The sequence below is a fragment of the Curcuma longa genome, chromosome 6 (genome assembly GCF_044706935.1).
Source record: "Curcuma longa cultivar G26 ecotype Majalengka, Jawa Barat chromosome 6, ITB_CL_G26_1.1, whole genome shotgun sequence".
NCBI classification, from domain to species: domain Eukaryota; kingdom Viridiplantae; phylum Streptophyta; class Magnoliopsida; order Zingiberales; family Zingiberaceae; genus Curcuma; species Curcuma longa.
The window spans coordinates 6,348,352-6,361,093 of record NC_133866.1 but is presented as its reverse complement, the minus strand read 5'-3'; the positions used below and the strand labels follow the sequence as shown (position 1 = coordinate 6,361,093).

At 36.5% G+C, this 12,742-nt stretch overlaps 1 protein-coding gene across 1 annotated transcript; it reads right to left on the bottom strand.

Annotated features, from left to right (window-relative positions):
* Positions 1-7,244: 7,244 nt before the first annotated feature.
* On the bottom strand, positions 7,245-8,455 carry LOC141831198 (putative WRKY transcription factor 41). Its single transcript, XM_074718612.1, has 3 exons — positions 8,124-8,455; positions 7,896-8,030; positions 7,245-7,809 (listed from the first exon to the last, which is right to left on the bottom strand). The coding sequence occupies exons 1-3, from the start codon at positions 8,384-8,386 to the stop codon at positions 7,350-7,352; spliced, it is 858 nt and encodes a 285-aa protein (XP_074574713.1). The 5' UTR covers positions 8,387-8,455; the 3' UTR covers positions 7,245-7,349.
* Between the last annotated feature and the right edge of the window lie 4,287 nt (positions 8,456-12,742).

Genomic DNA, 12,742 nt, shown 5'->3' with positions numbered 1-12,742 from the left:
ATTTTGTGTGGGTCCTGGTGAGTGGACGGTGACGATGCGGCGACTCCAACGTCGTAATCGCCACGTCACGCTTGCGTGTCAGCACAGCGACTGGGCCCCGGCGCGCCAGACCAACACGTGATCCACGGTAAAATGGTACCATCTGCGGGACCGACTAATTTAAGGCCACTTATAGGACGGGTGAGAACACCGTGTGGATCACGATGGGGTCGCGAGAACGACGACTCGGAGGGGAAGACTATGAACGAGGTCGTCGACCGCATGATACTGGCAGCACGAATCGTACAGCAGGCGTAAGGACGAAAATAAAAAGGGAAAACATGATTCTATTTCTCAAAATTTTATTTTTTATTTTTAGAAAATATAAAGTTAACGTCGTCCAAAACACCTTTGAAGAAAATATTATTAATTGATTTTTTTTTAATCTTGTGTCCGCCCAATTTATCATGTTTTGCCTCTTCCTCTATGGTCATTGTTGTCATATTTATTGTCCCTTTTAGTGTTTCACGATGGATATTTAAAATTTACTCAATTTTTTTAAAAAAATATTATCATATTTAGTACTCTTGCACATGTTTTCTGTCGGGCCTTTCATTATCTAACTTTAATTTTTGTACTTGAACTTGGTTGGATATCGTCATCAATATAATCTTTAGTGATGTAATATGTGTTCAGAGTTTCAATATTTGATAATATATTTGTGTCTGATCATATTTTTTAAGAATTGATCCAAATACGATTAAATGTTTAGAACTGAGTTAAGTGGGAAGTCTGATTAAGGATGACCAGATGATCAGTGAGGACAAAGTCCAAGTAAATTAAGGTTGACTGAATGTCTAACAAAAGGAACGTCTAGGTAGGTCAAAGATCGGATATCTAGTAAGTAACAAATCAAAATAAATCAAGATGATCGGATGCTTGACAATAGAAAAATCGTAAGAAAGTGAACTTTAGGTGATGAGAAATCTCAAATGAGTGAACTCTGAGTAAAAAAAATCATAAAGGAGTGAATCTTAAGTATAAATATTGAGGAGTAAACTTTAAACAAGAGATAAGTCTATAGGTGTGTAGACTAAGCCTTATTTATTTGTGTTTATATGGTTATTTTGCAAGAACCTAAAATTGAAAGTAAAACGGAGAATAGACAAATGCAATCGAATAAAGTTGAACCAAGTCCAGAGTGAATTGGACTTGACCCAAGTTGAACTAGACGCAAACTGATCCGGTCGATCGGAAGACCGGATGAACCCGAGTCAGTTTTGGGTCCTGGATGTCTTGATTCAGGTGACCAAAAGGTTCGGTCGACTAATAAGAGGTTCAACCGATTGAAAAATCTAATAATGATGAGATCACGAGTTCGGTCCAGATCGCAAAGAACTCGATTATGGGATTAGGTTTGACCAAGATTCGATCGACCGAATAAAGTTATTAGGTCGCTAGAAAAATTCTATAAAAGAACTTTGAGATCAAAGATCAAAACATCAATTATCATCTAATCTTCTAAGGTTCTATGGTCAAAAAATGACAAGATATTCTATGTGTGATCCAAGAAGGTCCAAGACGAGTGCTGACGTGCTCAAGACTTCTACGGAAGATCTACATAGGTTTTGTCTTTTATTACTTGTAAATCTATTTTATATTAATTGTGCATGTGTTTACTCAATTATTATGTAAAAGATTTCTCCACCTTTGAAAAATTACAATTTTTTACCGTACCATCTTCCCTAATCACCTATCGTTGTCACTTTCTTTAATTTCTTTACCACACATGGTTGATCGGCAGTCATCCAAACCAATAGCATGGAACATCTACATTAAATCTCCTTTCCTTCCATGCTTGTCGTCATAACATTAGACATTATATAGTTTAGATTGCCTCGATCCTCTATCATTCCAAATGACTCACCCCCGACGTGGCAAAACCACAGGCGCCGTACGTGATCTAATCAGAATCCAACAGCTGAGGCCTCGCTGTTGATAGTCAACCTTCCAATTGTCAACGGCGGAATTAGTCAGCAGCGGAATTCCGAGCCACTCCGCGTGCTTGGCGGGCGGGGACATTGACCGGTCTCGTGAACAACAAGGCGCATCGTCGGCAGTACTGGAATTCCACGAGAAATTAGGCGTGCGTGGAATAAAATGATCATAGAAAAAATTGCATTGATTTTGATTTTGATTTGATTTGCCAGATTATAGAAGACTATCCTTCTCTAATGTGTATCGTTTTCTAACCAGATACTCGAATCTGTGGATAAAATTAATATCCATGTCCATTTGTTTCATGCGTCGATCGACGACGTTTTGAGATATGGCAAATTCAACGCTCGCCTGCTAAAAATATTTTGGGCCAATTTAGAGAAGAAGAAAACAAAGATAAGCAGAGTTTGGCCTGATTCAGTTTTAAGTTTTGGGCTCAACAAAAAGAAGACGATGATGCAGTGATAGAAATGCACTTTGCACTAATGAGCGATGATTTCGAAGTCTTCTCTTTATGATGTAGTAGATTCTGTAAAGAATAACAGGTATCAAAGGGCTTGTTGAGAGTTATCCCGACGAGATCCCTTTGATAGTGAAGTCATCTTAAAGTCCCAAATAGAATAAGAAAGACGAAGTATAATGAGATTAGATGATGATCCTTACTTAAAGAGTTCTCTTCTTCTACTTTATATAGAGAGAAGTCAAAGAGATGTATCTTGTGGAGAGAAGTTTAAGGGACATGTCTATTTAAAGGGTACCTTTGTAACTACCGTATCTTTTCATATTGGTCATTGTCGCGTCCCTTCATGTGTCAAGAGGTCAAGAAATTAGAGTGCTCGCGAGATTGGCAAGTTGGAGTGCTCGACAGATCAGCCAAGTTAGGTTGGTCGGATCGGCTCAACAGGTCACACAAGTCGGATTACTCATCAGATCAGATCAACTGGACCAGTTGGACTGGCTCGGTCGGTCGGAGACGGTTGACACATCACGTAGAATCTATGTTAATTAAGTACTAGATCATGTCACATGACCCTATGTTAAGCGGATCGAGTGATAGGTCGACTTCTTGATGAACATAGGAACTAAATCAAAAGCTTTTCCTACTTTCCCGTCCACACGAATGTACCATGTCGAGGCTTTGCCGGTGATCCTAAATTTGAACCATGAGTCACGAATTGCCGGTTGAGGACGCCGGAGACGAAGAATGTACAGAAGGGTGCCAATCAGGAACAGCGCGTTGACGCCGGCCTGGATGTAGAGGAACAGAATCCCAAGGAAGGTGACGACGGAGCCTACAGCTAGGAGCACAGGAACGGCGAGCTCAACGAGTTGGAGGACGAGACCTGGACGGAAGTCCGCCAGCGAGGTGGGCGACGATCGAGGTCGTGAGGCGGGGGAGCTGCACGGAGAAGCCAGAGGAAAGCGGGGCCAGTACTGTCGATGCACTCCCACCGGTTTCGGCGAGGGCGGGGGCCGTAGCCATGAGGCGGAGAGGAGGGCGGCGGCGGAGATTGGTGGCGACGACGTGCATGGGGCGTTGGTGGAGAGCGACACCTCCTTACTGACCGAATTCGTGAACTCAAGATATTTCGTTCTAACGCTGACCGAAAAGGAAATTGGTCAAAATGGGGGGACAAAAATGTAAAAAAAAACATTCTTTTATAAAAATAATTTAAGTACTAAAGATATTTTATAAGAAAAAGAAACCTTAGAACGATATGATCACTCTTGGGATTTCGCAATGCTTAATATAGGGATAATTTAACCGTAGATGCTTAATGTAAGGATATGATTATGAATGAATAGAACGTTCATAAATAAGTTTGGCATTCGACTCTTATTTATATTCGTTCAATATACATAAAATCAATTAAATAAATAAATTTGAATAATTTATTAAATTAAATAAATAAGTTTAAATATTCAATTCATTAATGTTTATGAACAACATCCATAAGGGCATCCATAGTAGTAAGGAATATTTCTATCAAATATTTGTGATTTTCATATCTACATCATCAATCAAATATCTTAACTTCCACAATAAAATATATCACAAATCAAATATTTATGAGTCTCACTTATCAAATATCTCATTTTCAAATATCATAATTAAATATCTCACTAACTAAATATTTATGGATTCCATTGTCATTTTATTAATTTATATTTAAATAAAATTATTTATAATTTTTTAATTCAACACCAACTAAATATATCATTTTTATTTAATTCTAATTATTATATTATTTGTTATAATATAATAATTAGAAATCACCAGGCAAAACTTTTTGCCCGATGATTTCTAATCCCTTCACAAATATCCCCTTCAATGGGGGATATTTGATATGTGGAGATATTTCTTTAAATATCCTTATAAAAAACCCCCCATTGGAGATGCCCTAAACAACGTTCATGAATAACCAAGGGCGACTTTAGGCATAGGTCATTATTCTACGAAAGGCTTGTGCCTAAGGTATATATATATATATATATATATATAATTTTTTTTTGAGAGAATAAAAAGTTATTAAAATATCTTTATTAGATTTGTAGAAATTTGGCATGATCATTGGATTTTGTAAAGTTTTTGATATGATTCCAATATATTTAATATTTCTTAATTCTCAAAACTCTAATTTATTAGTTTCTTTATATTCCTCTTCTTCCTTTCTTATTAACCTAATAACCTATGTTACCCAACTTCAAACAGTTTACTCGTTTGATAGCTTATTTTCTCTCCTCAAAACATTTTTGAGGTCATCACAAGGGGTGCAAGGAAAGAACGATCAGAATTAAGATCATTTGTTACAGATTTTTTGGTGATTTTAAGATCTAAAGGTATCACCTTTCTTATTTCCCTATCAAATATTCCTTTTATGTTTTTGTTAATTTTTTATTTTCTTATCAATAATTACTTTTGTAAACTTGTAATCTTGACAGTTCACGTTAGAAAAAATTAAAAATTTCAGACTTGTTATGCCACCTGTGATTTATCTTCATATTTCATCTTTATTCTCAAAATTTTAGATTTTTTTATTCTAAATATTCCATTTTTATTTACTAAATTATTCTCATATTTTAATTATCAAATTTTATAGGTTATTTGTTGAACTTTGAAATATCATCAAATTAAAATTATAAGACATAAATTAGATTTTATTATATTTAATTTTAAAATATTTTTATTTCCATAAACTAGTAGGGACTTATATGTTTATTATTATTATTTGAATATAAATATGTCTACTAAAAAATATGACTCTGAATATATAAAATGTATGAAAAAAATTTAAATAGAAGAATTTAATCAATCTTAAAAAGGTTCACTTGATAAATTTGTTATTAATATTAAAAATCAAAACTCAGAAAATAATATAATTAAAAATGTAAATGAAAAATCAATTGAATTAAAAGACAATACTATAGGATAAAAATAACTTTGTCTTAATTTAAACGAAGAAAATAATACAAATTCAGAAGAAAATAAATCAATATAATAGATCTCAAAAATAAATATTTTAATAATATTGATGAAACTATTATTCAAAATATATATGACCCAACACAATAGAAAAATATAAATATAAATTTAATTAATAGTTTTACATCTCAAAAAATTAAAAAATTTATTTTTAAAATTAATATTTTAATCTATTTTAAAAAATTTTTAAACCCACTATTGTCGGTCTCAAGTCTGAATAAAAAAGAGTGAGAGAAAATTTTTTAAAATAATAACAATCATTTTTTAAAAAAATTCACCTAGGGTCTCCAGGAGGCTTGAGTCGGCCCTTGTGAATAACATTCGTGAACAATATTAATGAATAATATTCTGTGAACCATGTTCATAAATAAAATTTTTATCAACATACTAAATAAAGAAAAAAATATTAAAATAAATAAATAAATTTATATTATCAAATTTAATAATCAATCAAATAAGTTTAAATGTAAAAGTTTAAATCATCAAATAAACTTGAATTGTCAATAATATTTAAACGAACTAAGCTCCAATTCATAAAAAAGAAATCAAATCAAGTTTGAATAATCATTTCAAAAGTTTGATTTATTTTTAGACTCAACTTAGCTTGATTTAATTTACCTTATTAAATAAATTTGAATATCTTAAAGTTTGGCTCAATTCGATTTGTTTACAGCCATTTTATTTTTTTTACAAAAAGATTAAATCTATCACCCAGCAGCCTCATAAGCTCCATGATCATTTGTGATGAGGTAAATCAAGAAACTAGACTACTATAAAAGAGGACATTATTTTAGCTTTGCTGAGATTCAAACTCTTGCCCTCTTCTGCAACTATGCTCCGTTGTAACCAATTCAGCTATGCCTCGAGAGCTAAATTGTCTTGGGTAAATTTTTTATAGTGATCGACCTCACCGTCAAAACGATCTCATAGTAAAAAAAAACCCCCTAAGGGATTTTTGGAGGCACAGTATCACTATATTGATAAGAGCTATTACTGAAACAGCACCTCAGTCAATAGGTACATGTCACTAAAAGGATTTGAACTTGAAACTTTAGACAACACATAAAAACTATTACCCAAGACGGTTTACAACCCTAGATGTTATAACACATAATTGATAGTTACAACAAATATGAATGTACGTTATAACACATACTCATTAACTCCGTTTAATTCTTTTGAACGTAATTAATGAGTAAATTTTATAAAAAGAATTTAAAATATAAGTGTTAATTTTAAAATGAACGTGAATATATTAGCGTGTATTCAAGTAAAAAATAGAATATTTTAATATTATTAATACGTGACATCATACTTAGTTTTTGAACGTTCTTATGTCCCGGGTAATGGTGCAACGGTAGGATATTCGAGTTGTGACTTAGGGACCCACGATTCGATCCCCAGCTATAGTGTATTTGTAAGAATTTTTCTCTAAATGAGGAACGCAATCAACGGATACTAGACATCTGGATTGGCCACCGTATGCGCTTCCCGATTTACTCTGGTGGTCGGTGAGAAACTTCCGTGAGATCGGAAGGATGCTGGGCATCTGAATTGGCCGTCGTATGCGCTTTCCGATTTACCCTGGTGGTCGTTGAGAAACTTCCATGGGATCGGGAGGATGCTGGGCATCTGGATTGGCCGCCGTATATGTTTCCCGATTTACCTTGGTGGTCGATGAGAAACTTCCGTGGGATCGGACCGACTACTCTCAGGGTTTAGGTTTATCATTTTTTTTTGAACGTTCTTATCAACGAAGATGCCCTGATAAAGATACAGAGAATGATTCCACAAACCATTCCTTGGAACACAGGTAACTGAACACTGATGATTGATTGATACATCAAAAAACACCAAAAAAAAAAAAAAATAATCTTAATCTAAATCCTCATGTGAAGAAGCTCGAGGCATCGAACTGGAAGCTCTGTTCCAAGTCGAGCTCATCGAGCAAGAAATCCATGTCGACAACAGACGAATTGCCTCCGTCGAGGCTAGTTACAGTCGGACACGGCGACATGAACAAGTAGGCAGACTCGGAGGTGGCCGGAGACAGAAAATCCGGCGACGAAGTGCCGATCATGGAGAAGATCTCCGCCGGCATTTCGTCGGAGACGGACGCAAAAGATAGAGAAGCCTCGCCGTCCAAGCCTTCAGTTTTAACTTTCAGCTCCGTTTGGAAGTTTGGGCTCTGCTTCCTCTGCCGCTGCTGCTCGTTCTGTGGCCTTTGCAGGCATGAGTGCGTCCCCAGGTAGGTGATGTCGAACAGCAGCGGGTCGTCGTCCGATCGCTGCACTTGCTTCGTCGCCGGACAGCCCTGTGTTCTCCGGTGGGTGCATCTGTAGTAGGCTCTGCAAGCACACATCAAACGTAATGAGGAAGACTGCGGATGAACATGAACTCTGTTTTAGTGCTGCAGGAGGAAGCAATCGGCGACCTTGGGTGTTTAGCTCCGAGGATATCTTTCTGGCCGTACTTTCTCCAGCTGAAGCCGTCGTCCACCGGCCCTTCGACGCCTCCGGCGGCGCCGGGGGTGAGCTTCACTTGTCTCGTCCACTTGTGAAGCGTCTTCCTGCAAAGATCAACGCCAAAGGTGTGATTTTTAATTAATCTCCGGGGAAGCGAAAGCGAGCCTGTCGAGTTCAGAGACGGCTCAAGGTCTCACCTTTTCTTCATCATCTCCTTTCGTTCTTGATCCGCGAACGCCGGGCTGGAGCTCTCGCTCGCCGGCGATCCGGGGTTGCTCGACTGAGCCATCAAGATCGATTTTTGAATGGAGGAGAGGATATCCGGCGCCAAGGACTTGCAGGACTCGGCCGGCGAAGGGCAGGAGAGATGGGAATCGAGCTGCTGCACGAGGCGCAGCGCCCGAGCCAGCTCCGCCATTAAAGGATTGATCCCCTGCTCAACTCCGGCGCCGTTCTCCATCCCCGCAGACAAGGACCATAAGCTAAACCGTCGGATCGATGGTGGTGGAGCTCGAACTGAAAGCAACCTACCTTTATAAGAATCGAGGTGGAAGAATAGCGCGTCGCGAGCTCTCACTGGCTGAGTTTTCTGCAACATTGACCGTTTCTTCGCAGAATTAATCAATCACCAGACCAATGGGAAAAATGGAGGACGATGCTTCGTGCCTTTGATTGGCGGCCAATTTCTTACAGAAATTCAATTATTTAAATGCAGAAATATGCAGAGGAGACTGCGATTGATGTTGCCGGGAATCGACTGGGAAATTTCTCGCTCGCTCGGTTTGCGCGTTCGGAATTCGGAAGGTGTAGAAAAACAGAGACGAGATGAATGTGGACCTCACGTTATTAAATTATAAAAATAATTAACTTAGAAATTATAAAATATTTTAATATATAATTTTTAATTACAATGAAAATGAACAATCCTATTTAGTGGGAGTGGGAAAAGTTGACTGTAGCTTTTTAATTTATTTTTTCATATATAATCGTAGAGTGATTTATTGAGATGGTAGATTTCATCTTTTACGAAAAAGATTGAAAAAAATTTACTTAAAATAGGAAAAATAGTGGGAAAGGAAGGAGAGAGAGAGAAATCTAATTGTGAATTTAGTAAAAGAAAACAAAATCCGACAATAGATTTGGACAGAATCTTTTAAGCAAGAAAAACGGCTGCACGCGTCAATTGAATTGGTCGCACAGCAAAAATTAGGTACAAGTTCTTAGTGATTAGATTTTTTGTTGAATTATCATTTTTTCCACATTTTTATTGGATTATCTTATAAGAACATTCCTAATTTAAACATTAAAAAATTATATTTTAACCTAAATTTTACATATCCAACTCAGCTTATGACATATTCTAAGTCGTTTCTAATGTTGCTTCTTAAGGTAAACATTGATTTATTAATCATCTAGAATAAAATTGCACTAAACCTAGATTTATAAACATCAATTAAATTCAAACCGTCAATTAAAATTATTCTAACAAAAATTAAAACGACGTCCTTTCTTCTCCAAACTCATCTAAAGGATGTCGCACTTTGATTTTTTTTTTTTTATCAAAATGTGGCCTAACTCTTATAAAATAACATAAATACCATCCAGTATACTATTCGCTTTTGACATATATATTAAACCAAAAGTATGTTGTAATAGTTATGAAATCGTAGCTACTGTACAGTTGTATATGTTATTATTTTGCAACTTTTACAATGTGAATATTAGGTAAGTGAATTAAATCTGCATTGTAGCAGTTATGAAAACATAGCTGCTACAACATATGTAGGGTTTAGAGAGTGAAGAGAGATCATCATCGGCGGATAAGCTTGAAGAGGCTATACTTAATTGACTCTGTTTGAATTACAAGACGCATAATATATCAAATTAAAGTTCGTTCAGAGATTTACAATTGATTACGGGATGAAACCCATAACAATTCGATTTCAAATACAAAAAAATATCATTCAAAGTCTTTTCGAAGGTTCCGAATAATTTTAATCTTTTTTTAAAAATTTATTTCTATGTTGTAGCAACTACAAAAATGTATGTAACTGCTATAACTATATAGAAGCTATGAAACCATAACTACTACAACTGTGTGATAACTCAAGTATAGTAGTTATAAAATCGTAACTACTATAACACTTCGAATCGGTTTAGGATTTAAATAAAAAATAGAGGTAGTATAATAATAAGAATAGTACTAAAGGATAATTGTACTATTTTACAAGTAGGTGAGTACACTCTTTTAATCTTTGCCCTAAAATAAATATTATAAATTTAGAGCAAAAGAACTTGAGGGTTAATCTTAAATTAAATTATATATTTTAACTAAGCTTTTTGTTTATAAATTATGTAAAATACTTTTTTATTTATTTTCAAATAAATTGTGTTTATAATTATGTATTAATTTATATTAGCCTATTTATTTATTAAAGTAATGTTGTATTATATACATAAAAGCGTACAATTAGTTGAAATTTGTAAATTATTTTAAATTAATTATAATTAATTTTGAAAAAAAATAAAAGAGTGCTCTTTTTTAAAATACATAAAATAACACCTCAATATATTTTTCATCTTAAAAATATTCTAATTCTAATTTGTAATAATTATTATATACAAAACATTGAAGTTAAGATGATTTTGATTAAATTTGAATAAATTTATTAAGTTAATAAATATATATTAGTATTTTTAAAAGGGTGCCTTTCTAATGAAAAGGATAATAAGGGAGCCCGTTCTTCATGCGTCATTATTATTATTTTTATTAATTTGACCTTTTCCAAACTTTTTTCCCCACGTGCCAAATGATCTCCCAATTTCTTCTTAAAATCATTTAAAATTAGTATTTATGATCAGCTTGGCACCACCTTCGTGTTGTAATCAAAATTCTCAATTACCATTGTTATGGGTGTATATGTTGAGCCCGGTTAGCCAAATCAAACGGAAGGTGTTGGGTGCTAGGTCTCGGGACCGGGCACATGGACCGAACCGAGTCCTACGGGACCACCGAGTCGGGTCCTCTTCTCGAGACTGGACGAACCGAGCCGAGTCCTATGAAGCTACTGGATTGAGCCCGCCTTAAGTGCCGAGTCGAACCCTCACGAGTGTTACCCCGGCGAGATGCTAGTGTCGAGTCGCATCCAACTCATTCGGCTCGAGTAGTGTCCATATGGGATCCCGCCTCTTCACAATGCTTCAAACGAGAGCTCTTCAGTCTTCTTCCTCCCTGAAAACGAGATCGATCGACCCGGGGGGGGGGGGGGGGGGGGGGGGGGGGTCCATTCGGCTCGACTCATTGCCGCCCAAGTCATCCTCCATGTTCCCGAGAGTGTCCACTCGACTCGAGCTCCCTCCCGAACTGATGTCCCCATTGGTCGAGCCGAATTGCATGTTTAAAGATCTTTCTAGCCGATCCGATAGCATACAGGCATAGTGCCGGACCGGGTCAAATCACACCTATCCCCTACGTCATCAGCTTATCCTAATCATGGAGAAGACCACTCCCTCATCGTACTGTTATGAATGTTCTCTTGATACTCCTACGGCTCATCATAGCAAAACTTCGATAGATAGTGTATCACACTCCCTTAAATGCTAATCAGCGATGGGACATTAATGTTGACCATACCCTGTCCTCTGACACATTCCTAACAACGATGGGACTTTGGCCACATCTTTGATGTGACTTAACGTCATCAAATTATATAAAAGGTCAGTTGGTTCTCTAAGAAAGGGGCAATCTTACACCACGCTTCTCCATTCTTCTTTATTTTTCCTCCTCCTACTTCATCAACTGACTTAAGCATCGGAGTGGTCGCGCCAGGACACCCCCTGGCCTTCCATCTCACCTTCCTCTTGTGTGCAGGTGCTGCTCTCAAGCTCCTCTCCCCATCTTCCTCACAGCAGTCTTGGTGTTGAAGAAGACGGTCAAAGTGTCCGGGGGCGGATCTCAACAGGAACAACCATGAACTAGTTAATAAGACTGAATTAAACTATTTTAATTTTTTAAATTTTAATTTAATATAATTGACATGTGATATTTTAATTCCACGTCACCTCCGCTATAGGCCTCCGCCCTCTCGCCGCATCATTGCCTACATGTAGAACTGGATCGAGCATGTCCATTTACGCCAGTAGTGAAAGCCATATGATACATCGAAATGAAACTAAATGATGCACCGTAGGATTTAGTTATCATCGTCTACAAGACAATCAAAAACTTAAACAATGACAAACCAAAGGGCCAATCTGAATCAATAGCCAATGTTATTGTTCCTTACTTGTTGTCGGAAGAGTTCCTGCAAGCACAACGAAGTCTTCTGTAGGGATTGAACGATAACTGAAGTCTCATCTCAATGGGGAAGAGAGCAAAGGAAGGAGGAGAGTCAACAAATCACAGCATGCCCAAATGGATTTTGATTTTCTCCTTTTATACCCAGGTCCATCGTGTAGGGATCATCCACCATAAAAATTTATAACCCGTTAATAATTCATAAATGTTAATAAACCGAGTTATTGATGTTGGAAATTTAAATGGAAATAAAAGATGGTGGAAGGAGGAAGCTCCTTTGTGAATGAGAATATAGTCCCACATTGGAAGTTTTAAGTGTTGTGAACAAATGATTAGGGTGCAAATCTAGGGCCCAGATTGCACTATTCATAAGACAACTTGTGTGCGAGCGCAACCTGTGGCGTCGAATGTCGGACCGGTCAGGACAAAATTTGCCCAAGCGAATAAATCAACATTTTGCCACATGAAAATATTTTATTTTGCTCAAATTAACATTCATACATAAATGCAATGCATGAA